Source organism: Podarcis raffonei, chromosome 6 (genome assembly GCF_027172205.1).
Source record: "Podarcis raffonei isolate rPodRaf1 chromosome 6, rPodRaf1.pri, whole genome shotgun sequence".
NCBI lineage: Eukaryota > Metazoa > Chordata > Lepidosauria > Squamata > Lacertidae > Podarcis > Podarcis raffonei.
The window spans coordinates 71,700,051-71,722,500 of NC_070607.1; the positions used below are offsets into that span (position 1 = coordinate 71,700,051).

The 22,450-nt window shown below is 40.9% G+C and overlaps 1 protein-coding gene and 1 long non-coding RNA gene across 2 annotated transcripts in view; one reads left to right on the plus strand and one right to left on the minus strand.

The window, feature by feature from the left end:
- Positions 1 to 423: 423 nt before the first annotated feature.
- PIGU (phosphatidylinositol glycan anchor biosynthesis class U) overlaps positions 424 to 22,450 on the minus strand; it is a 28,862-nt gene continuing 6,835 nt past the window's right edge. Inside the window, exons 4-12 of the mRNA XM_053393966.1 lie at positions 21,564 to 21,626; positions 19,900 to 20,009; positions 16,873 to 16,973; positions 16,240 to 16,337; positions 15,307 to 15,461; positions 13,243 to 13,386; positions 10,005 to 10,129; positions 8,569 to 8,711; positions 424 to 1,950 (exon numbers count right to left, since the gene is read on the minus strand). Of these exons, the coding sequence (XP_053249941.1) occupies positions 1,837 to 1,950; positions 8,569 to 8,711; positions 10,005 to 10,129; positions 13,243 to 13,386; positions 15,307 to 15,461; positions 16,240 to 16,337; positions 16,873 to 16,973; positions 19,900 to 20,009; positions 21,564 to 21,626 (1,053 nt within the window). The 3' untranslated portion in view covers positions 424 to 1,836. The remainder of the gene's footprint in view (positions 1,951 to 8,568; positions 8,712 to 10,004; positions 10,130 to 13,242; positions 13,387 to 15,306; positions 15,462 to 16,239; positions 16,338 to 16,872; positions 16,974 to 19,899; positions 20,010 to 21,563; positions 21,627 to 22,450) is intronic.
- On the plus strand, positions 14,402 to 15,842 carry LOC128416341 (uncharacterized). The gene is made up of 3 exons (XR_008331192.1): positions 14,402 to 14,657; positions 15,238 to 15,488; positions 15,752 to 15,842. It is a non-coding gene; the product is annotated as an uncharacterized LOC128416341 (long non-coding RNA).

A 22,450-nucleotide genomic window follows, 5' to 3' on the forward strand; every position in this document is an offset into this window, starting at 1 on the left:
TATGTCCTGGAAGCCCTGCCTAGGTAAAAGCCACCCCGTTATGGAGGTCTTCTAGATTAGGGTTGGAGGAGCCTTTTTAGGCAAAGGTCACATTCCTTTCTTGGCCACTTCTTATGGTGGGTGGGGCCACAGGCAAAAAGTGGACAGAGCAATGAATATAAATTTTGCCTTTGTAAGGTAGGCTAGTTTCACACACCTCTCTTTTCCATCCAGACAATACCTCTTGCTCATCAGAATTCAAAGGCGCATTCCAAGAAGGCCCCTGGGTCTGAACTTCCCCACCCCTGTTCTAGAAAATCACTAAAAGTGCAATTTAATAAGGCAAGCTTTTTTATTTTTATTTTTAAAAAATCCCTTCTGAAAGATTGCTTTAATACACTGTAAGAGAAAGGAAGCTATAGCCTGTGGAGCAACTTTGAAAAAAAAGAAAGACAGAGGGCACATTAAATTGCAGGTTCAGTGGGTCTGAAATTAATCTCTTCTGCTTATAGTTATAAAGGTGGAGTGGTTTTGTTACTGGGCCTCTTCTGGGCTTTAGGAGTTTGGCTGGGTCTCGTTTGGCTACCCGGTGAGGGAACCACACCATTGGTAAAATTAAAATGTCAGAGAAAGAAACTAGCCGTAGCTGTGCTGGGTTAGAAGAGTTAAAAATAGCAGCCATCTCCAAACAAAAATACCTGTCTCTTGGTTACTGAAGGGAAGTGAACCAACTGAACACACAAGCATTAAAAGCAGGTGGGATGGGGTAGCCATTTTTGCATAGCTGCTTTTCTAATACAGTCACAATTTACTGCTTCTCCTACTAAAACAGTAACACTTTGGGTAGAATATGTAATGGTTATAACTACTGTTGGGCCCAAACATTCCATTGACAGCGCTCCCACTTTTGTGCTTTCTGGCCTCAAATCTCAGGTTGGGAAGAGCTTGGAAGAATAATTTTCCTATGAATCTTAAAAGCTGAATGGATTATGTAGCCCAGCCATGACTTCTCTGGTCAATATGCATTCACTTTGGGTTTTCTGTAACTCTTAATTTTCATTTTTGTAAGACTGCACATGAATGATTCATTTGCATGTCCATAGTGTTTCCCCGTTAAAGAAAAGTGAACAAGTTTGATCCACCTGGTGATTCCACCAAACGTCCTCCGAATTCCTGGGTTACAAGCAGCAGAATGCAAATCTCCATGACTCCCAGGCTGGTTCCACTGGGCAGCTCCACTCTGACGCACATCAAACTGACCATTTGTCCAGAGCACAAAACTGCACACAGAATACTTGGGGCCTCCCAGTCTCCAGTATCAGTGCAAGGAGAATAAGTGTCCAAGAGTAGCTGCCCATTCTCTCCCGAGGACGCAAGGATCCCTGTACATCAGGCAGACGAGCTGCCAATTCAAGCAATGGAAGCAGAGCAGCAAGAGGAACCAAATAAACGCTTGCTGAAGTTATTCCTTTCCTCAAGGAGAAAATTCCCAGGAGTTTCCCCAAGAAATAATAATAATAATAATAATAAAAATCACCACCCATGGCCTTGTCACTTGCCTGGATGCAAGACTCCTCCTTGGTGTCAGTTCAAATGCATTTCACCAAGTCCTGAGGAATTATCCAGAACTGATGAGTGGCATTCGCAGCGGTGACAAGAAGATTCTGATGCGGCTGTGGGCCACCCAGGTGGGCTGTTCAACCCGTTCTCATGCTCTCTGCATCACGCTTTGTTCCAGCACTGAATTGGTTATTCCCCAAACAGGAGCCCGTTCACCATACGCAAAAAAAGGTATCTCCCCACCCCTCCCCAAGTATCATCCGTTGTCTGTTCCCGCAGTCGCATCAAATGCCAACTTTATTTGAGAACCAGCATGGGGTCTGTCCTGTCTTTTCGAATTAAGTAGATTCCGTGAGTGAGGTAGTACTCCCTCTGCAGGAAGGCGTAGAAATAGTCTGAGATGAGCAAGATCTGCAGGGGAAGAGAAGAAAACACATGCAGGAGTGACACCTGATTCATTCGGAACAAAATGGCTGCACATCCAGACCAAGACATGCTGTACTTTACACTATCAATGTTTATTTGGTTTATATTTACTGAACTATTATAGACACAAGCCAACCTGCATAGCAGTAAGGCTTTTAAACCATAAAAACATTACCAGTAACAAAAGGACGATAAAGCTACTCAAGAATAGCCAGATTGTGTGTTGAAGCAGTAAAGAAAAACCCAACAATGCTGCATTATCTTAACAAATTTATTCTGGAATGCTCAATCTGTTCTGAGAAGAGCTGCCATAGATGCTGTGGCTAACAACCCTCAGGCTGAAAGAGACCAGCAACTCCTGACCTGTAAGGCTACCCAATGTCCTGATTTCCTAGGAAGATTAATTTCTTCAGAAGCAGCACTATAAACAATCCTCCTTAAATGCATTTTCTTTTTAGAACTCAGTGACATATCAAAGTGTAGCTGGGGGAATTCAAAATGACCTTAACAGATTGGAGAACTGGGCACAAGCTAACAAAATGAATTTCAATAGGGAGAAATGTAACATTCTGCACTTAGGCAGGAAGAACCAGATGCACAAATATAGGATGGGGGACACCTGGCTTACTAGCAGTACATGTGAAAAGGATTTAGGGGTCTTGGTGGACCACAAGCTTAACAAGAGTCAACAACAGTGTGATGCAGCAGCAAAAAAAGGTAACGCTATTCTAGGCTGCATCAACAGAAGTATAGCGTCCAGATCAAGAGAAGTAATAGTACCACTCTATTCTGCCTTGGTCAGACTACACCTGGAATACTGTATCCAATTCTGGGCACCACAGTTTAATAAGGATGTTGACAAGCTGGAACATGTGTGGAAGAGGGCAACCAAGATGATCAAGGGTCTGGAAACTAAGCCTTACCAGGAGCACTTGAAAGAGTTGGGCATGTTTCTGCCAGGGAGGCAGATGAAAGACAATATAAGAAACAATCAATCAATCAATCAATCAATCAATACCAATAATTAAGGGTGTTACGATATTTAAAGAATGGCAAAGAGCATTATCAAGATATGTCTGGCAGGGCAAGAAGCCTAGAATAAAATTTAAGATTTTAACGGATGCAAAAGATAGAGGAGGCTTTGCCCTGCCAGACCTAAAGTTATATTTTGAGGCTGCATGTCTTTGCTGGGTGAAAGAATGGATAAAGTTGGAAAATTCAGAACTTTTGGATTTAGAAGGATATGATAATAGATTTGGTTGGCACGCATATTTATGGTATGAAAAAAAGAGTGCATAAAGGTTTTGAAAATCACATTTTCCGAGGTCCACTGACTGAAGTATGGAATAGGTACAAAAATTTATTAGAGTTTAAAACTCCATTCTGGCTGTCGCCATTAGAGGTAATGAGTGTTAAGAAGATCAATATGACGGGGAGTTGGATTACATATGAGAATTTAATTATAAAAGAAGGAAATAAATGGAAATTGAAGCCATACTATGAAGTTAAAGAATATGTGTTTGATTGGTTACACTACTTCCAACTGAATGCGATGTTTAAAAAAGAGATGCTGGAAAGAGGTTTTCAAGATGAAAAATCTAGATTTCAAAAAGAAATTGTGAATAATGATGTTAAAATTTTATCAAAAATGTATAAATTACTACTTGAGTAGCATACTAAGGATGAAGAGGTTAAAGTTGCAATGATTCAGTGGGCCAAAGACTTTGGTTATAATATTCAATTTGATGATTGGATAAGATTGTGGAAAGAAGGAATGAAATTTACTGCATGTACTACAATAAAAGAAAATGTTATGAAAATGTTATATAGATGGTATGTTACACCAGTAAAACTTGGAAAGATGTATAAAGTGAGTAATAAATGTTGGAAATGTCAGGAAAAAGAAGGAACATTCTATCATATGTGGTGGGAATGTAAAAAAATGAAAGGTTTCTGGGAAATGATTTATAATGAATTGAAAAAAATGTTGAAATATACCTTTGTTAAAAAACCAGAAACTTTTCTGTTAGGAATACTAAGAAATGACATAAAAAAGAAGGATGAGAAGTTGTTTTTATATGCAGTAACAGCGGCAAGAATTTTGGTGGCACAAAAATGGAAACAAAAGAAGAATGGAGAATGAAGTTGATGGAATACGCAGAATTAGACAAGCTAACGGGGAGAATTCGGAACCGGCGAGACCAGAGATTTACCGAGGACTGGAATAAATTTACAGAGTATATTAAGAATATATGTGAAGGTCAATTAACGTTTGTAGGTTTTCAAGAAGCTCTGTGATAATAATGGAAAGAAATATTGTTTAATAATAATTGTTAAGATTAATTTGGTTAAAAACAAAACAAAACAATACAGATGCAAGAAATGTGAATAACTGTGAAAACATGAAAATTTCCAGATAGACTAAAGGAAGTCTGAAAGTGGAAAGATTAGAATTGGATGTATAATTCAAATGGAATGTTTTTCTTTTATTGTTAAATTTGAAAATTTTATAAATAAATAAATAAATAAATAAAAGAGTTGGCCATGTTTAGCCTGGAAAAGAGGAGACTGAGAGGAGATATGATAGACATCTTCAAATATCTAAAGGGCTGTCACATGCTTGTTTTCTCCTGTTCTGGAGGGTAGGACTCGAACCGATGGCTTCAAGTTGCAAGAAAAGAGATTCCGACTAAACATTCGGAAAAACTTTCTGACAGTAAGAGCTGTGCGACAGTGAAACAGACTCCCAAAAGAGGTTGTGGACTCTCTTTCCTTGGAGGTTTTTAAGCAGAGATTGGATGGTCATCTGTCACGGATGCTTTAGCTGAGATTCTTGCATTGCAGGGAGTTGGACTAGATAACCCTTGGGTCCCTTCCAACTCTATCATTCTCTGAATAAATATATTGTTGCATCATAGTTTGTGAGAGTGCAAGGTCTAATAGAAACCACGTATGCATTCAGCCAACATATCCCAGCAATTTTTTTAAAATATAAGAATTTATCAGCACCCTTTCCACTAACCCTTTCTGCTACAGTTGGCTGCTACTGTCCACACCAGCAAAAGAAGCATGAAGGCTGAGAGCTTGGGGAGTGGACAGGACAGAAGTGTCCCCCACACTTATTTGCATTCAGAACATAGGCACCTTATATTTCTCCAACACAGCAGCAAATGTTTTAATGGCTTCCAGTGTGCTGTGCACCTGACCCCTGGAGCATTTCATTTTGACCCAATTCTTCCTCTTGCAATTAATATTCAAAAAGACAGCAGACCTGTCACTCTGCATATAGGAGACTGAAAGTAACCATCTGTGCAGAAAACCATCTACTCAAGCAAAAGAAACCAAGAGGACCTAAAAAGCTTGCAATTTCCAAGGTACACTTTTAAACACAAACAGAGGTCATGCTGGCTGGGGCTGATGGGAGCCATAGGTTCCCATCCCTGACCTAAATATATCCAGCTGTAAGTCACTCCATATTTATATACTGCAGGTCTTCCATGGTTAAACTCAAAAGATGAAGAGGAGATGTGGATTCCCGGAAACCTTAGGGACAAGCGGTGAAGGGATAAAGTAGTCATCAGTCAAACAGTGTCACATACAGTATGGAGTGACTCTGAATGGAGATTTGAACTTCAAAACCTAACACTCTCAACCAGTTTACACAAACAGCAGATAAGATGATAGACCAGTGTGGACTGCACAACTCCAGACTGCAGCTGAAGGCTCACAAAAATCTTCATAGGAAGCTACCTTATTCCGAATCAGAGCATCTACTTTAGTGCTGTTTCCACAGACTGATGGCGGCATTTCTGGATTTGTGCTGGGAAACTCTCCCAGTGCTACCTAGAGAACCTGGACCTTCTGCATGGAAACCTGGAGCCTTCTGTGTACATCAAGGTTTCCCAAAGTGGTCAATATTGATCCCCAGAGGTTGATGGGAGGTTGATAGTTAGCAGTACAAGTGGTCAGGGATGATGGGAATTGTAGTCCAAAAACAGCTGGAGACCCAAGTTTGGGAAACCCTGCCTTAGACATACTGGACAAAGTGAAGGACTGCGGCTTAGGCTGAAATCCAAGGTACACTCTCCTTGGAAAATATCCCCACTGAACTGCGGAAGCATATCTAGGCTCAGGCTGCTAGAGGAGATGAAGAATAGTGGCAGAAACAACTTATGACTCTTGCAATTGGATTTGGAATGCACAGCTTCCCAAATACTTCTGTCCAGCCTGCAGGCTCATACTGGTCCTCAGAGCACTTCTGTTTTAATTTGTTAAGAAACCCGCTAGCTATATTTGCAATGACCATGGGACGCTGTAGCTTAGTAAGCTTACTAAGCTTGTAGCTTAGTAGCATAGGCACTGTCTGGCAACAGTTCTCCAGGGTTTAAAGTAGGAGCCTTTCCCAACACAAATGAAGATTCCAGGGATCCTTTAGTGTGCAATGTATGTGCTCTATGGCCCCTCCCCAAATTCTAGAAGTTTAGACCCTCTTTTTTTCCAATTCAAGGTCCCATATGGGATTCAAACCCAGAACCTCTTGCATCTAAAGCAAGAACCACTGGAGACCAAGTCGGTTACAAAGACAATAAATGCTTTAAAAAAGACACCACAAAGCTAATAAAAAGTGGACAAGTATACACTGAATTCACTCTGCGTTGCAATCTTGCTATTTCTAAGCCTATGTCATAGGCAGTTTAGGGATGGAGGAACACAGTCATTTTTGTCTTTTCAAGTTAGAAATTCTAGTGTAAAAGTTATCAGACAGTAAGTCCCACACATTCACTAAATACTGGTATTGACAAGATTCATGCACACAATATGCAGTTCAATTAAATTTAATATGCAGTTCAATTAAATTTAACTAGGTTGATCAGAGTATGTATATAACAATCTGTGGTATGTATATAACATATCAGTTAGGGACTGCAGAAAAATTGTTGTTTCACTAATTACCCCATATCTTTAAAGCTGCAGTTTGGATAAGTATCTCAGGGCCTATTGCTCTCCAGTGGGGTTCCTGAAAGTGATGTATTTCTAACGATCTCCTCTGCCTTTGTACCAAACACTCACAACAGTTTTTATTCTAATTTCTTTAATATATCAGCTTTTCCCCCCCTAAGCAGGCCCAGGTTAGAAGAATGCTCAGTGCAAATAACCAATTTGCCAACCCCAGAGACTGGCAAAGCAACTATATGTCCCTTTTAATATTAAAATGAACGTTTAATACCTTTCAGGAGAAAAATCAAACCAAACTGTTTTGCAAGAAATTATCTTGAAGCTAACAGGAGATCAGCAACAGGGAGAAATTTAATTGTTTTTGTTGGAACAGAAATAGATGCAACGATGAAATTTGGAGAGGGGCGTTGCTTCAAATGATGAAATATACAATTAAAGTAGACAGATGGAGTAACAGGAGACCTAGTCTAGAAGCCAAAATCTCCACTGAAGTGGATTATTACCTTGATGTACTGAGCACAAGGAGAACAAAAGATGACTATGTGACACCCCTTTGGCATTAGCTTACATACCATGCAAGGATGCACAAATCATGGGAGGCCCACAGTCACATCTGTAATACTCCGCTCCCTACTAGTTCACAGCAAAATCTGCTTAATGCAAAGGAAATTTGGAACCTCTGATACAGAACACTCCAGCACAGTGAGCAATACAGCTAAGAAGGAGATCTAAAGCAATTGCAAGATTGCTGCGGTGCCCCTTCCCATTCCTGGTGACCCAACATTTAGTAATAGTGGAGCACTCCTGGCTGCTCAGTGAAATGTGGTGAGCCAGATAAGAGCAGATGGGTCCAGGGAGCTAGCAAGCCAAATCGAAAAATCCACCTATAACAAGGGAAACAACTGCTTTTCAAAGCTGCCATGCCCCAAATCAGAATGTACAAGAATAGCATTCAGATAACAAGATCCTGCAGTTACACTTCCCCATTTTTGTTCTTATGCCATATAGATCTAGGACCAAAAGAGAGACAGGAGATGCAGGACAAAACACACAACATGAACACATTTTGACAAATTACTTTTCAAAGGTAAGATGCTAGCTAGGCAGCCCTGTCTTCACTAAACATAAAATATGCGCCAAGAAAACATGAATAAATTATGCAAACTGAGCATACCTGACTATATTATTATTAAATTTATTCCAGGCATTATATAGGAATTTAGGAAGTAGCTTCATGCTGAGACAGACCATTGGTCCACTTAGTATTGTCAAAACTGGCACAGGCAGCAACTCTTGAGGATTTAAGACAAGTGTTCCTCCAGACTTTACCTGGAGATGCCGAGCTTTGAATCTGGGACCTTCTGTATACAAAGGAGATATTCTCCAACTAAGCTCTGGCCCATGGGACAGGCATGGAACTGTGTGAGGCAACTTAACAATGAAATCTTACACATTCCCCTCCGACTCTGGAGATTTCACTAGATATTACACATGCGTGCGCGCGCACACACATGCACGCGCACAAACACTTTCTAGCCTATTGCTGTAATGCCAATGATATTTGATTTCTGTGTCCAGTACAAAATCTGTTACAAGGAACTTAAAAGAGGACTACTTAAACCTCACCCACCACCTTGTTTTACTAACCTGTCCTACGTTGAACGTCAAAGTGATGGCATAATAAAAATTTGAGTTGGCACTTCCTGCGTAAATCCAGAGATGCCATAAAACCGGGAAGAGCAGGGAGCAAACAATGAGCACACAGGAAAGGATGAAGACATTCCGGAGGACTGCAACAAAAAGCAGAGGCGTCATTAAAAGTGGTTAGCTGGTATACTAATGAGTCCTTGGCATTGTACCATACCAACTACAATGGGGTGGCAGATACTAATTTAGAGGGTTGTTCCAGAGACAGCTGCTATAGAAATCCCTCTAGTTAGAATAAATAATTAACTGCAACTCCTGTGTCACATGAAAGCTTTGACAGGCTTATTCTGCACTCATTTCCCAATGCCACCACCCCATCGCTTCCACATTTTTTATTTTAGCAGGTGCAACATACAAAAAGTCTAAGCAATAACACTGGAAGATAAATAAAGATGGGGACTGAATGGAAAGCTAAATTTGGACCAAACTTTTCCCGTCCTAAAATACAATGAAACATTTTGTATAGCTTTTGTAGAGCATTTCCTTTTTTACTTTTCAGACACACTAGTCATGCCAGCACAAGACAATTCCCATAAATAATATTGGTTGTTGGTGAAGCATTTCAATTTGCTTACTTGCTTCTGACATAGCGCCTTTTAACAAAAAAAAAAAAAATTCCCAAGGTGATTCACTGACAAAACCAATTTAAACATTTTTAAAGTAAAACTGGGGAGGGGGGAGGTTTTGGAAATTCTTTTTATGCATTCTGATGAAACTAATTAGATTTCATGATACTTGATCCTACCAAAATTGCTTGCATATCCAGGCTGAACTCAGAAGTGAACTAAAAAAGAATCAGGTTAAATTCTTAATCCAAAATACAGTCAGCCACAGCTGAACAATTGAGATTACAAAACCTGCCCCCAAGCAAGTCACTCCAGGAAGAAAAACAAATGCTTCCTGTTGTGAAAGGAGGCTGGATCACTAGAATTTGTCAACGTCATCACAGCAGGCAATTAAAGCCATCTTGAAGAATGATTTATTCTCAGTCTGCACACATACAGGGAGGGAGAAAGAAGAAGAGCAAGTGTCAATTGGAAGCTGCAGCTGAACAGCCAGAGTGATGAAATGCCAGAGCTCTGAGCTGCAACACGCACACACACATACACGCTCCGGTCCAATTTTAGATCAGCACAAACGAATCACTTTTGAATTCCATTGATCTCACTGGGAAAGATAAGCATGCGCTTGGATCTCTCCTACTGAAATCAAAAGGTCTTAGAACTTTGGCTGAATCATTCCTCTGTCGTTTTAAATGCTACTTTACACTCGCTTTTCAACAAGGAACGGCAGTCACTAATGGCTTTTCCAAGGTGGGCAAAAACGACCGGATTAGGGATGGAGGAGGGGAAAGAATAAAACGCAAAATAACTTACACTGATACAGGTGGCTCCAGAGTGGAAGGAAGGCCATGTAAAGGGCAATGTCTCCCACAGTTGGGTAGGACTTGAAGATGGAAATTATGGCAAGTTGAACAAACATGAAGAAAATGGGGTGCTCCCTAGAGGGGGGAAACAGAAAAGGTTGTAAATAACTGGATGATGTAGATGCTGCAGGAACGGTAGAGGCTGCTGTACTATCAGTGTAACCAGCTGGCCTTCTAACAGCAAAATTAAAACCTTTAGGCAGGGATAGCACCATTTCACACTGGGGTGGAAATCAAATGTTTGAACACTCCCTGCATCAAAGATCTTTGCCTGGGGAAATCTGCCATGTCAGGATGGAGCCTAGCCTTCTGTGGTTTGTGCTCCCTGCCACCAGGAGTATTTAAAATACAAAATCTGCCCCCCTCCTTCTTCCAGCATTCAGACATAGTTTAGCCTCACCTGTGATATATACACTCTAGCTATGAGTTTTTGTCGTATTGCCACCATTATTTCATTAGATGACATCATATGCACTCAACATGAGTACAGGTTTGGTTGCGTAAGGAAACATGGTGGACAGAATTGGGTGTAGACAACGACAGAGGCAGCAGAGTGCATGTGTGCAGAAAGACCTACACCACAACTTGAGAGTCTAGCAATACAGTCGGAGAGATGGGCAAACTCTTATGCTGTACCCTTCCAATGTACGAAGCTCTGACTGCTGCACCAGTGTGGTGTAGCAGCTGACGTCTTCAAGTAGGACCTGGGAGATGAGGGTTCAAATCCCTTATCAGCCATGAAGCTCACTGGGTGACCTTGGGTTAGCCATTGAACAGTATTCCACATATTTACACAAGGATTTCTGCTTGTGCAAAGGCAGATCCCCTCCCTTTCCTCCACCAATGAGCGCCATGTGCCATCCCCAAATCTTCTTCAGAGGATTGAAGGTACCCCTGGAACGTATTTAAGGGGAACAGAGAGGAAGGAGAACATTTTATAGAACAATGAGCAATCCTTGCCCTGACAGAACATTTTCTTATCCCTACGTTGACTGAAAGCCACTCTCACAGTCTTATCTACTTTACAGGGCTGTCAGGAGAATAAAATGGGGAGGAAGAGAGCCACGTATGTCACCTTGAGCTCTCTGGAGGAAATGGAAAAATAAAATAAATCTCCCACCCTTCCACCAAGGAACTCAGGAGTGGTGTGAATGTAGCTGTCCTGATTTATCCTCACAATAAATTGCAAGCTGGGTGACCTGTGAGCTAACTTAGGCCGAGAGACTTGCCCAAGGCCACCCGCTAAGATTCATGGCCCGGCTCCATTGCTCTACCTCCCATACATCACGCTGGGAGTCCTTGTGCAAGAAGCAGGAAGAAGCATGGCTGCCTTCTGACTTCGACAGGGCAAAGATGATGCCTACAAACTGAATGGCAATCGCATCCCTTTTCAGAATAACTTCATGTGAAACTGGGCCTATAGTATGTGTTGTGGCTACAGTTGATGAGGAAAGAAGATATTAAACTAGATTGAAATACCTTGGCAAAGTCAGACTGACCACAGTTGCTGGGAAGTGAAAGCATGGTGTGAAAGGGGCAGACGACGGTGCCTTCAAACTGAGAGAGACTATTGTGCCATCACACTGCAGTCACAACATGGGGTCACATGAATCCCTTCCATGCTATTCTTAGCTTTGCAAGCACATGGGACAGGCAGAGTGTGGCATGACTCCAACCAAGAAGGACAAAATGGATCTCCCAAGACTGCTACTTAATAATGGAGGCTTCTAGGCTTCTATGCATTTCCCAGCCATCGTTGCATTATATCTTCACAACCACCCTGTGAGATAACAAGGCTACCAAGCTAATTTCACGGCTGAAGCCAGGGTATTTTAACCCAGGTCTTCCAAGGACAAGTAAAAAAACCCACAGTGACTTTAAGTTCTGATTTGCACAACTATGTATAGTGATTTCTCAAGTTTGATCTCATAGCTTTCATTTTCAGCACTTATACAGATAAAATATAGCTGCAGAGGGAAGCATTCACCTGAGTCCCATCAGCGGAAGCCCTGCATAAGGACTTCCACCTGCACAGTGGGGTTTCTGCCTTCTGCCCCCACATGCACCCTCTGTCCCACCAAATTGCCTCTGTTGACCCACGGTCAACAAATCAATACACAACATGGCAATGCTTTGATAGCGCCTCAGAGACAGCTTACTTATTTTGCGAGCAAGATGCTTTTATAAGATGCATGAAACAGATTGACAAAGTGGTACATTTATGAGCTGAACAACTCTGAACAGTCTAGGCTCTTAAGCATAATATAACTACTCTGATTTTTAGATTGAACTGTTATTATGAAAGTCTTATTTTAATATCTTAATTTTTTTTATTGCAAACCACCCACTTGAGAGGCATGCAGATACCTAAATAATAACAATAAATGAAGTTAAATGATGAAACAGCCTGTGTATAGTTTTGTAACAACAGGTTGCGACACATGAAACCTCATCCATACTTTCGTATCTTTTTCGTCCTCTGTAGCTCCAAATTATTTGAAAGACACAACATTTCTAATATATAAATAAATAATGCATACAAAGCAATGTTTATGTCACTTTATTTAATTTGCATTTGCCAGGGGAAGGGGATCATATTTTGAGCTACACAGCACTGTCAACCCTAACTACACCATTATTCCTCAGGAGGTATACAGGAGTTAAATTAAAACCTCAAACTCAACACTGAATAATTCTGCTGTTATATGCAGAGTCCCTTTTATACAACGAATAAGGCTCAATTGTAAGCACAGCATCAGAATTGTAAGAAAATCTTACGTATGTTTGCTCCATCTCATTTAAATTGGATTGCATGTGCTGTGTAAGCATGCTATGGCTTCATGGTCCAGGTGAGCACCATGGATAGCAGTTGAAGATTCTGGCTGAAACATGAAGCCAGCTATGCGGAATGCAGCACATTTTTCTCTTACACGCACAGCATTATGTTAAACCAAGCTTCAGCTAAAAGAATAATAGTGATGTTCAACAAGGATTAGCCAAGCTAAAGTGAGCAATAAGAGCCCCCCCCCCCGAAGAGAACAGTGATCACTCCTGGTGATGGTTTTACACCACCTTGCGCAGCAAAAGCTTTTGTCAGCAGCATTAAAAATTAACACTCCTGGCCAGCAGAAACTGAGGAAGCAGCAGCAGCAACAAAGAGAGAGGCAAGAGGAAGAGAGTCTACTTACTTTAGTTTCACCGACAAGGGAATAGTATAAAAGAAGACGTTGATCTGAAAGACGCACACGAAAAAGAGGCTGAAGTGCTCAAACATTTCAGCAAAGAAGTACCAGAAGAGGCCGACGTTGGGTGTCAGGTCTGGGACGGAAAGGCTGGAATGGATGGCACAATGTCAGAATCAGGGAGTATAAATACAGCTTAGTAGAACAGTAGATCAACGAACAATTGAGAGTAAAAGCAGCATGTTAAAGACAAAGACATTACGAAGACCTGGGACTGCCTTTAAAAATGGTTCAGAAAGTTCAATTGGTGCAAAATATAACTGCCCACCCACAGGTTGTGGCTGGGAAGCTGGAGCATATTACACCCATATTATACCAGTGTCTGAGCCTGACTGAAAGTGCTCGTGATGACATTTAAGGCCCTAAATAGTTTGAGACCCAGCTCATATTTAAAGGACCTCGTTCCCTGCCTTAAAATCTGCTTCAGATGCCCCACTTAGGTGCCCACCTATAAAGATAGGCTGTTGTGAACATGGAATAGGGACTTCTTGGCTGTGGCCTCACAATTTAGAACTCAATTCTATATGAAGTTAGGAAGCCTCCATCCTTTTGCTCCATCCTTTCTAAACAGGCCTTAAAGATCAATCTTTTTACTGCTGCTTTTAGCAGCTAGTCTGTATTTCTCTCTCTCTCTCTTTTTGCCACACTCATGTCAGCTTCTGCTGGGTTTAGCAGTACTTTGGACTATTTAAAAGGTCTGGTTTTTCATCTAGTTATAACACTGAACTGTGGTTTAGCTTTTTGTATATATATTTGCAAACTGTTTGGGGAACAATTTGGTTTGAAAAGCAATACATATATTTTTATAAAAAATAAACAAAGCATTGCCTCTCCCACCCACCCAAAGCTAGGCTTTCCCCCATTATCTTCACTATGGCATTTGCAGTTCCATTTCAACCACAAATTTATTTCTGTGGGAAAACAGTGACACCTATTGGCTTATTCAAGGAACACCGTTGTCCTGTGTTAGGTAAACAATAATGACTCTGAGGAACAACAACAACAACACAATGCACTGGGGGCAAACATTTAGTTCCACATCTTTCCATTTCTAACATTTCAGGTTGGAATATCTGGAGGCTGTGGGGCTTCTCACCTTCCCACTGTGTGCAAGCACATTCTGTATAACCTGTCCAAAGAACTGGTGCCTTTGAGGCAGTGCTCCTTATAGAATCACAGAATTGCAGAGTTGGAAGGGATCACGTGGGTCATGTAGTCCAACCCCCTGCAATGCAGGAATCTTTTGCTCATGTGGGGTTCAAACCCATGACCCTGATACTAAGTGTCTCACGCCCTACTGACTGAACTATGTATCAGAAGCTATGCTTACCTAAAGGATGCAACAAGCAGAGCAACATCGGGTATTGTTTATTGCTTTTCCTTTCTTGTTAGCATTTAATACATTGAGCCATGTTTAATCCACACATAATCTAAACTCCTCTTAGACATTGGCTTTCTCCAGGAATTGTGACTACTTGAATTAAGAATATAAGATGGTCCTTCTGGATCAGGCCAGGGGCCCATCTAGTCCTGTTCTCTCCATGGCCAATCAGATGTCTATGGGAAGCACACAACTGCTCTTAAAGAGCCTTTGAACACAGCTTCTCTTAATTTACAGGATCTCCATTATAACAAATCTCAGCCTTATAAATGCGTCTTATCCAAACATCACTGCATGCTCCTCAGTTAAAATGCCAGTACAGCGCTACATAATTAGTACTGTACATCAATTTACTTGAGCTCGTTTATCCAGTATCTTCCAAACCATCTTCCAAACTGTTTATCTTCCAAACCATTCAGATAAATGAAGTTATGCTATTCACCTAGCAATGAATCACCCCTAATTAACATGACATTGAACAAACATACGTATCTTTTAACAACAGGAGGCTTAATTCAATATTTTAATTGTTCTACTGTTTTGTGTTCTGAACTCACAAGTACAATAAGAAGCTCTTAAGGGGGACGGTGGTTTTATAGATGGATAGATCCAGTGCAAGTTCTACTTACATGAAACCATACACAGACGGAATAAAATCCCAAGAGTTGAGGAGGAAGAATGAGAGACAAATAATCACCACCAGGCTTCCCAAATACAGAGCTGCATACTGCATGGTGTAAAGCCAGAAGCCTTTGCTTTTCATTTTCACTGGTATGAACTGACGCTATTGGGGAACAAACAACATCGCAAAGTAAGTTTTTTGAAATGGAAACATATAATATGAAAAAAACCCACCTTTTCCAGATCAGGGTTTGCATATTTATGGAAGAGCGCCTGTAATACAGAAGGCGCTTGTATTTTAATAATAGTGCAAAATCCTAAATATCTGGGAATGGTAGGGTAACAATGGGCTAAAAACCACTAAAAAATGGTTTGCAAAATTTTATTATCAATCCCCAAATCTTGGGGAAATATCCTGTGCCCTCTGAGAATCTCATTTAATCTGTTTTACAGGGCTGTGTATATACATGAACAATTCAAGATTCCAACCGCATCTGACTCCCTCAAGGACTCAGATCAACATTCAGAAAGAGAGAAGCCGGATGCTTGTCATCTTCTACAGAAGGGCAAGAAAGAGAATTGTTGCCAACTGTAGGGCCTTCCTAGACTTAGTTGATTCAGAAGAAAAGACAGTCATCAAAACTCTCCCCACTTTAGCTAGATCAGCACAGGCAAATGCCTGGCGTTTCACAATTTGCTCAGTAACATTGGCCACGAGAGAATGGAAGAGTGCTCTGTTTCAGACAAGATGAGCTGAAAACAACTTGCAGGTTGCTTTCCAGTTTGAGCCGTCTGCCCCCAAGGAAGTCTTGCAAACTGTTGGCAACCGGTGCCATTCTGGTACCTATCAGTTTGTGCTTGCTGCATCAGCTTCTGTTTGCTGATGGTTGATAGCAGAAGCCGTATTAAAAACATAGCTTTTGCTCTTGTAGAATGTTTACCTGCAATAAATACAGAACGGCTGGTGCAAACAAGGTGAGAGGGTACAGGGACTGGTATGTTGCTAAGGCCAGAAATACAGCACTGAGCAAGGCACTACCTGCAAAACAGGAAAACAAAATAATTGCAACAGCTAATATTCACTAGAATTTCCATAGTCAAATGGGCTTCTAAAATGGAAGCATTTGGTCAAAAAAGGAGATTGAAGGGTGCTAAGACAAACATTCCCTCCATGTAAGCATTGCAGATAGCCAGATGGAATGGTCTTCCCTCTCCTCCCTCTGTGTGCTTTTAACCTGACAATACTACACACCCCAAACCAATTTCAGGGGGCATGTGGGGGGGCGGGATGAAGAACCATTGCGCAAGCGGAAGTCCGTTTTTGCCTCTGGCCCCGCCCACAACTGGCAATGTGGCTCTCAGAAAGCTGCCCAAAAGCGAATGTGGCCTTCAGACCGAAAAGGTTTTCAGTTGTGACATCAAAGACTGCAGAACCACAAACCTATCTGCGATCTGGTTTGCCTGACAGCTCAAACACAACCACACACTTATTTTCCGCATTTAAAGTGGCACATTTTTCAACTGTTATAAAAAGATAAGCTGAGAGGTATGCCCGTTTCCCCCAGATCAATTACCTTTAATCGTTGCCAAAATGAAGAATGCAATTACGGTATTGTTGATGGCACAAGTGGACTTTGCAACGCAAGACATCACAGTATATGGATTCAAGAGATAACTGGAAAAGAGCAAAAACGCAAAGTCAAGGTCCCAGAATGCCTACTCTATCTCCCACTTCCTCCTCTGACCTGGTTCTTCTGTGAAACCTTTGGCCTAACCCTGTAATTCGCATCCCCACCCGATACAAACCTTAAGTATGCATAATTGTATTGGCACATTCACCCTTTGCTTATCTAGCCTCTCCTTTCCTTCTCCTTCATCAAAAGGAGGTTATAAGCTGCTTAGGGTAGAGACTTGTACTTTTTCTTTCTGCTTATGCTACTCTGTACATTAAGGGCACTGTATAAAATAAGCAGCTGCAGATAAGGAGTTAAAACAAACCCCAAGCAATCAGGATTCTGCCATCTCTTTTTTATTTCTGGGTTGCGCATGCTTTGTCATCCAAGACCCTGAACTGAAATGGTACCTTTGGGACCCTGCCAAGTTAAGTACTGCCCTTGCAGACAAACCTATTTTCCAGCACAGTACAAGACAATTACAAGTGTCTAAGGAGGAAAGGAGAATGTTAGAGGAGAAAGAGTACATTTAAAATGCAATCTCATTCGGAAGCATGATGATGTAATAGGGGAAACTGACCTTTTGAACGCAAAGTGAGATTGGCAGGGGGTGAGATTAGGATGGGTAGAGGAATGGAAACTTTATATGTAGCGGAACAAAAAAATGTGAGTTTGAAAGGGCTGGATTGATATATTTTATACTCGTTCAGTTTGCACGCAACACTAAGCCAAACCATGGTTTAGTAGTGCAAACGAGCAAATGTGTGGGTTCCTAAAGAAAAGATCATGGTTGCTTTGCTCCTCCACCGGTCTCGCTGCTGAAGGTGCACTACTGTGAGCTATGCCATGGTTTGGCCTAGCATTACATTTGAACCAGAGTTTGTGACTCAAGACAAACCATGAGCTGTAGCCAAGTTTGTTTCCTATGATTCAGCAATCATGGTTTGTCTGGGGGAGATAAACCATCAGCCCACTGTCAAATGTAACCCTGACCCAAAGCATGGCTTAGCTCACAGTATGGTAGCGATAGGACCAGAGCAGGACCAGAGTAGCCACCATGTTCTCTTTGGGAACCAAGGTTTGCTTACGTAAGATACATCATGGTTTGGCTTAGCGTTACATGGGAACCAGGTTGATGAAGTATTAGAAAGATTATGTTTTCCCTTTCCCCCTATGCATTTCTTCTTTCATTTATGCATATTCTTTTTGACTAAGACTACAATTTTGTACACACTTATCTGGGAATGAAGCCAGTGGGATGTACTTCTGAGCAGACGTGTATGTGATTGCACTGTCAGGCTGCGAGCCTTTCAGACCTTGAGACTTCACCTACCTATCATTCCCTCTAATTGTAAATTCAGGTGGTGAATGTAATAATAATAATAATAATAATAATAATAATAATAATAATAATAATAATAAAAAATTTATTTATACCCCACCCATCTGCCTGGGTTTCCCCAGCCATTCTGGGCAGCTCCCAACAGAATATTAAAACATTGTTGTAGCTAACCATGGTCACTGAGAAACAAAAGGGGGGTATCAAAATGCGCAGGGAAACCCTGAGTTTTGCCAGAGTACAGGAAGACCCCAAAGGGGCAGCTCCCTCCCAGAAAAGCTCAATAAGGACTGAGCATGTTCAGTTTTCTGCAAGAAAAGAAAAATAGAAAACTGGGGAAAGACTGAGTGGAATGGCCTGGGGGAAGAGGGCATGGCTAGCTGGCTGGTTGGCTAGCACACTGAACAGAAGCAGTCTTACTGAGAGATGAGTAACACCTTGATGGAGGCCCCATTTCTTAATATACAATTACTAATACTTGTCCTTCCACATTTGGTAATGGATAAACAGTAAAAACAGGGAGAAAATAGCATGCAACATCTTTAAGAAAAAATATGGTCTGCCACTGAATAGGTTTTATTAAAGAAATTAAGGGAACACAGAGAAGATGATTCAAGGACAATTATGTGCTAACAGGAGAACACTTACAATGGGCTGGATTGCAACTGTGTGGGTGGCAGGCTTTGTGGGAGGTGTTGCAAGCCTTGAACACAGCTGAGTTAGAGCGGCTGAGAGATTACAAGATTAAAAAGCACACACACATCACTGTATATCTTCCAGAGGATGGTTCTTTTTAATTATTTTAAGATACAGTTCCTTAATAATGATAAAAATGAGCAATTCAGTTGTTTCTTTTCACTAGGCTCAAAAGGGACGCACAGATAGATTATTGCTCAGTAGGTGAGATTCTGGGTGAATCATTACCATTATAATAAAACTATTAGTAATAAAGACACAGCAAGATAAGGTGTGTGAGTTAAAAGCCCTTTCCTTGGGTGCTATCCTGGGATAAGCCCTAGGCAGCTCCTTCAAGAAACTGGATCAGGGCAGGAGGAAGGAGAGATTCTCTGTTTCTGAAAGTCAAACTTGTGAAGGTAGTTTTGGGAAAGAAGTCTGCAATTTTAGCAGAAGGTAGTACACTATTCATTGGGTTCATGAAGCTCATCCTCTTTCCCTCTTGTTGGAGGGACAAGAAGGAAAGGGCAGAAATGTTTACTGGGGGAAAAGAGAGGGGAAAACCACAAACCATAACGGTCTTGTGCACCTTTGGAATGGACAGGATGGTTGTGTAGCAGACAATGCTCCAAAACATAGTTTTGAGAACTGTGAATGAGCAGTGGGCTTCTATGCCATTTTCTTCCCGGGCCTCCCCTCCCCTCGTGGACAGGGCATAATTCATTATTTCCTGTCGTAATCAAACCATAGTTTGCTGGTTAGGAGATGGTATGCTTGGCAGAATGAGGAGACAGGAAAGCCCAGCTGTGTGAACAAGATTCCACTAGTACTTCTCTGGATCCAAGCCAATATAATTAGTAATAACAAACGTTCTGTGTATTAGAAGATTTTTACCCACTGAAGGCAATACTTACAACAGTGCAACCTTGAGAGGGATATAGTACATTTCCATGGGGGTCCGAATAAGCTCAGCTGCATCAGGTGCATATTTATCCAGTTCTATTAGTAGCTTTTGCTTCTTAAACTGGATAGGGGAAAAAAATGAGATGTCACAAATCACTGTATTTGTATAAGTTACCGAGCCTCATTATTGTGCTGCCTGAAGAAAATTTCTTTTTACTATAGCCCAAAGCTTATAAACTTAGTACTTAACTTAGATTTTTTTGTTACTAGCTTTTCACAGGCAGAACGACCGTATATTGCGTGACATGAACATCTACAAACCACAGCAGTTTCCCCCCTCAACACTGCATCAGATTCATTTGAGGACAATTTCAGAAATATATTGATGTAATTATATATTTAAAATGTCACTCGCTAGATAAATCAATACTGACCTTTCAGAAGAGAGCATTCAAAACTGCTTGAATTGCAAGCAATTACAGCTTCAGTAGTTTCCTTTCAGTTTTCATGAGTTAATAAGGAAAAGGTCAAGTCACAATCTAGATTGAGATTTATTGGGTGGATACTGACTGTGTATCTCTGCCTCCTATTTGTACTGGAAAATGATTCACCAAGATAATGGGCATATCAATCTATATTAAGGATCTCTTCTACTGACCATAAGGAAAGTATTATCCTCTCCTTTCCAGAGAGGGTTTTTAGTTTCATATTCCATTCAATGGTATTTCAAAGGGATTGGTATGGATTAATCAGTCCTGCTGGAATACTAGACTAGACAGGCTGAGTTGGGACAATAATACCTTGAAGCCAAAATATTTACAATATTTCCCCCCTGCACCCACAGTCCCTTTCTGCTTTCTGTTGTGAGCAAACAAACCATAACATCTCTAATTAACCATAGTTTCCCATTTTTCGTTCAAACTGGGAAACTATGGTCACCAGCTTCCAAGCAAGCTAGAATATTAACCCAACTTCAAACCAGGACTTAATGTCCTGGATTGTTATGGCACTGGCAACTATGGTCTCCCAGTTTGGATGAAATGGGAAGCTATAGTCAATTAAACGCTTCTTGGTTTAAGCACAGCTCATGCAAAGGGAAGGCAAAGGGGAACAGCAAGAAAAGCAGCGAGTGCTGTATGACCTTGTCTGCACTGCCTACTTACTGCACATGAGGCATGCACTGCAGTCAGCATTGAAAAAACTGAAAGAGTGGGTGCAGGTATTGCCACGTGCCTAAGAAAGGCTAATTTCCCACTCCAACATTATGCTGCAAAAATGCATTTGGATGCAAATCCAGCAGCAACGTAACAAAAGTGGAGCTCGTGAGCAGAGTCAAATGCAGCCTTTTGCCCTCTCTTGCCCAATTATTGTCCTGCTTCCCTCTTATATTCTCTCTTTCTCTTTGTGTGTGAGAGGGATACTGTGTGGTTTCAGTACTCAATGACTGCAAAATAATGTAACTATTGTGAAGATCTGTGACAGTAAATTTCAATATGTGGGAGCAGATATTCATACACAACAGATGCGCAAATTACACCACATAGCAGGTGGGTAACCCAACAAGTAAAGAAAATGCTTATTAGAAAGAAAAATGAGGAAAGCGAAGACAACACACAGCAAATGCCCTATCAATGTGGACAGTAACCAAATAAACAAATGACACATGTTTACTTACCGTAACTTTGTTGTAATCCTGAACGGCCAAATAGAGAGCGACAGCAGTCAACATATCTGTAATCTGAAAAAAATATCACCAATATTAATGAAAAACACTTGAGAATGTAAAGGATCACAATGAAACATATTACTTTACAAAATGTTTTTTAAAAAGTAACATCAGCTTTGCAATTTGCAATGTTCAGCAATGCAAACATCAAGGGCCAAAAACATATTAAAATTGTATTTTTCTACCTGTAAGTTTAAATTATAATGAGTTGATTTATATATTTTAATTCATTTCTACAGCACCCTTTTTAAAAAATTATTATTATTATTATTATTACAACAACTACAACCACAATTTACTACCCACCCTTAACCCCAAGATTCCAGGGCAGGTTACAACAATTAAGACGCATTATTAAGAACAGTTTAAAGCAACATAAAATTCAGAAATAAAGTGGGTTCTAAAAATATACATCTCAAGTGTAAAATTCCCAGTATACCCTCAGGTGGGTTACAGTAAAAAGACAAAATTTTAAAAACCACAATACTGCATAAGCATAAAATCCAAAACAGTATAAAGCCAGCAGAAGAATAAATACTGATTAAAAACTGGCAATGAGAAACAACAGCAGTTCAAAAGACCTTAAAAGTCCTGAAAATTTTAAGATTTTAAAAAAATGAGAAAAAACAAAGGTATCTGCCTGGCACCAAAGAGCCCACAATTCAGGCACCAGGTGGCAGTAAGGCAGATAGTCTGGAACTGAGGTTCCATAGCCGAAAATGTCCTCTCTCTCTGGAAGCCACCCACTAAATCTCAATTGGTAGGAGTACCTGCAGAAAAGCCAGAGAAAGGCCTCCAGGGAGCAGGTAATCCTTCAAATTGTCTGCACAAAGCCA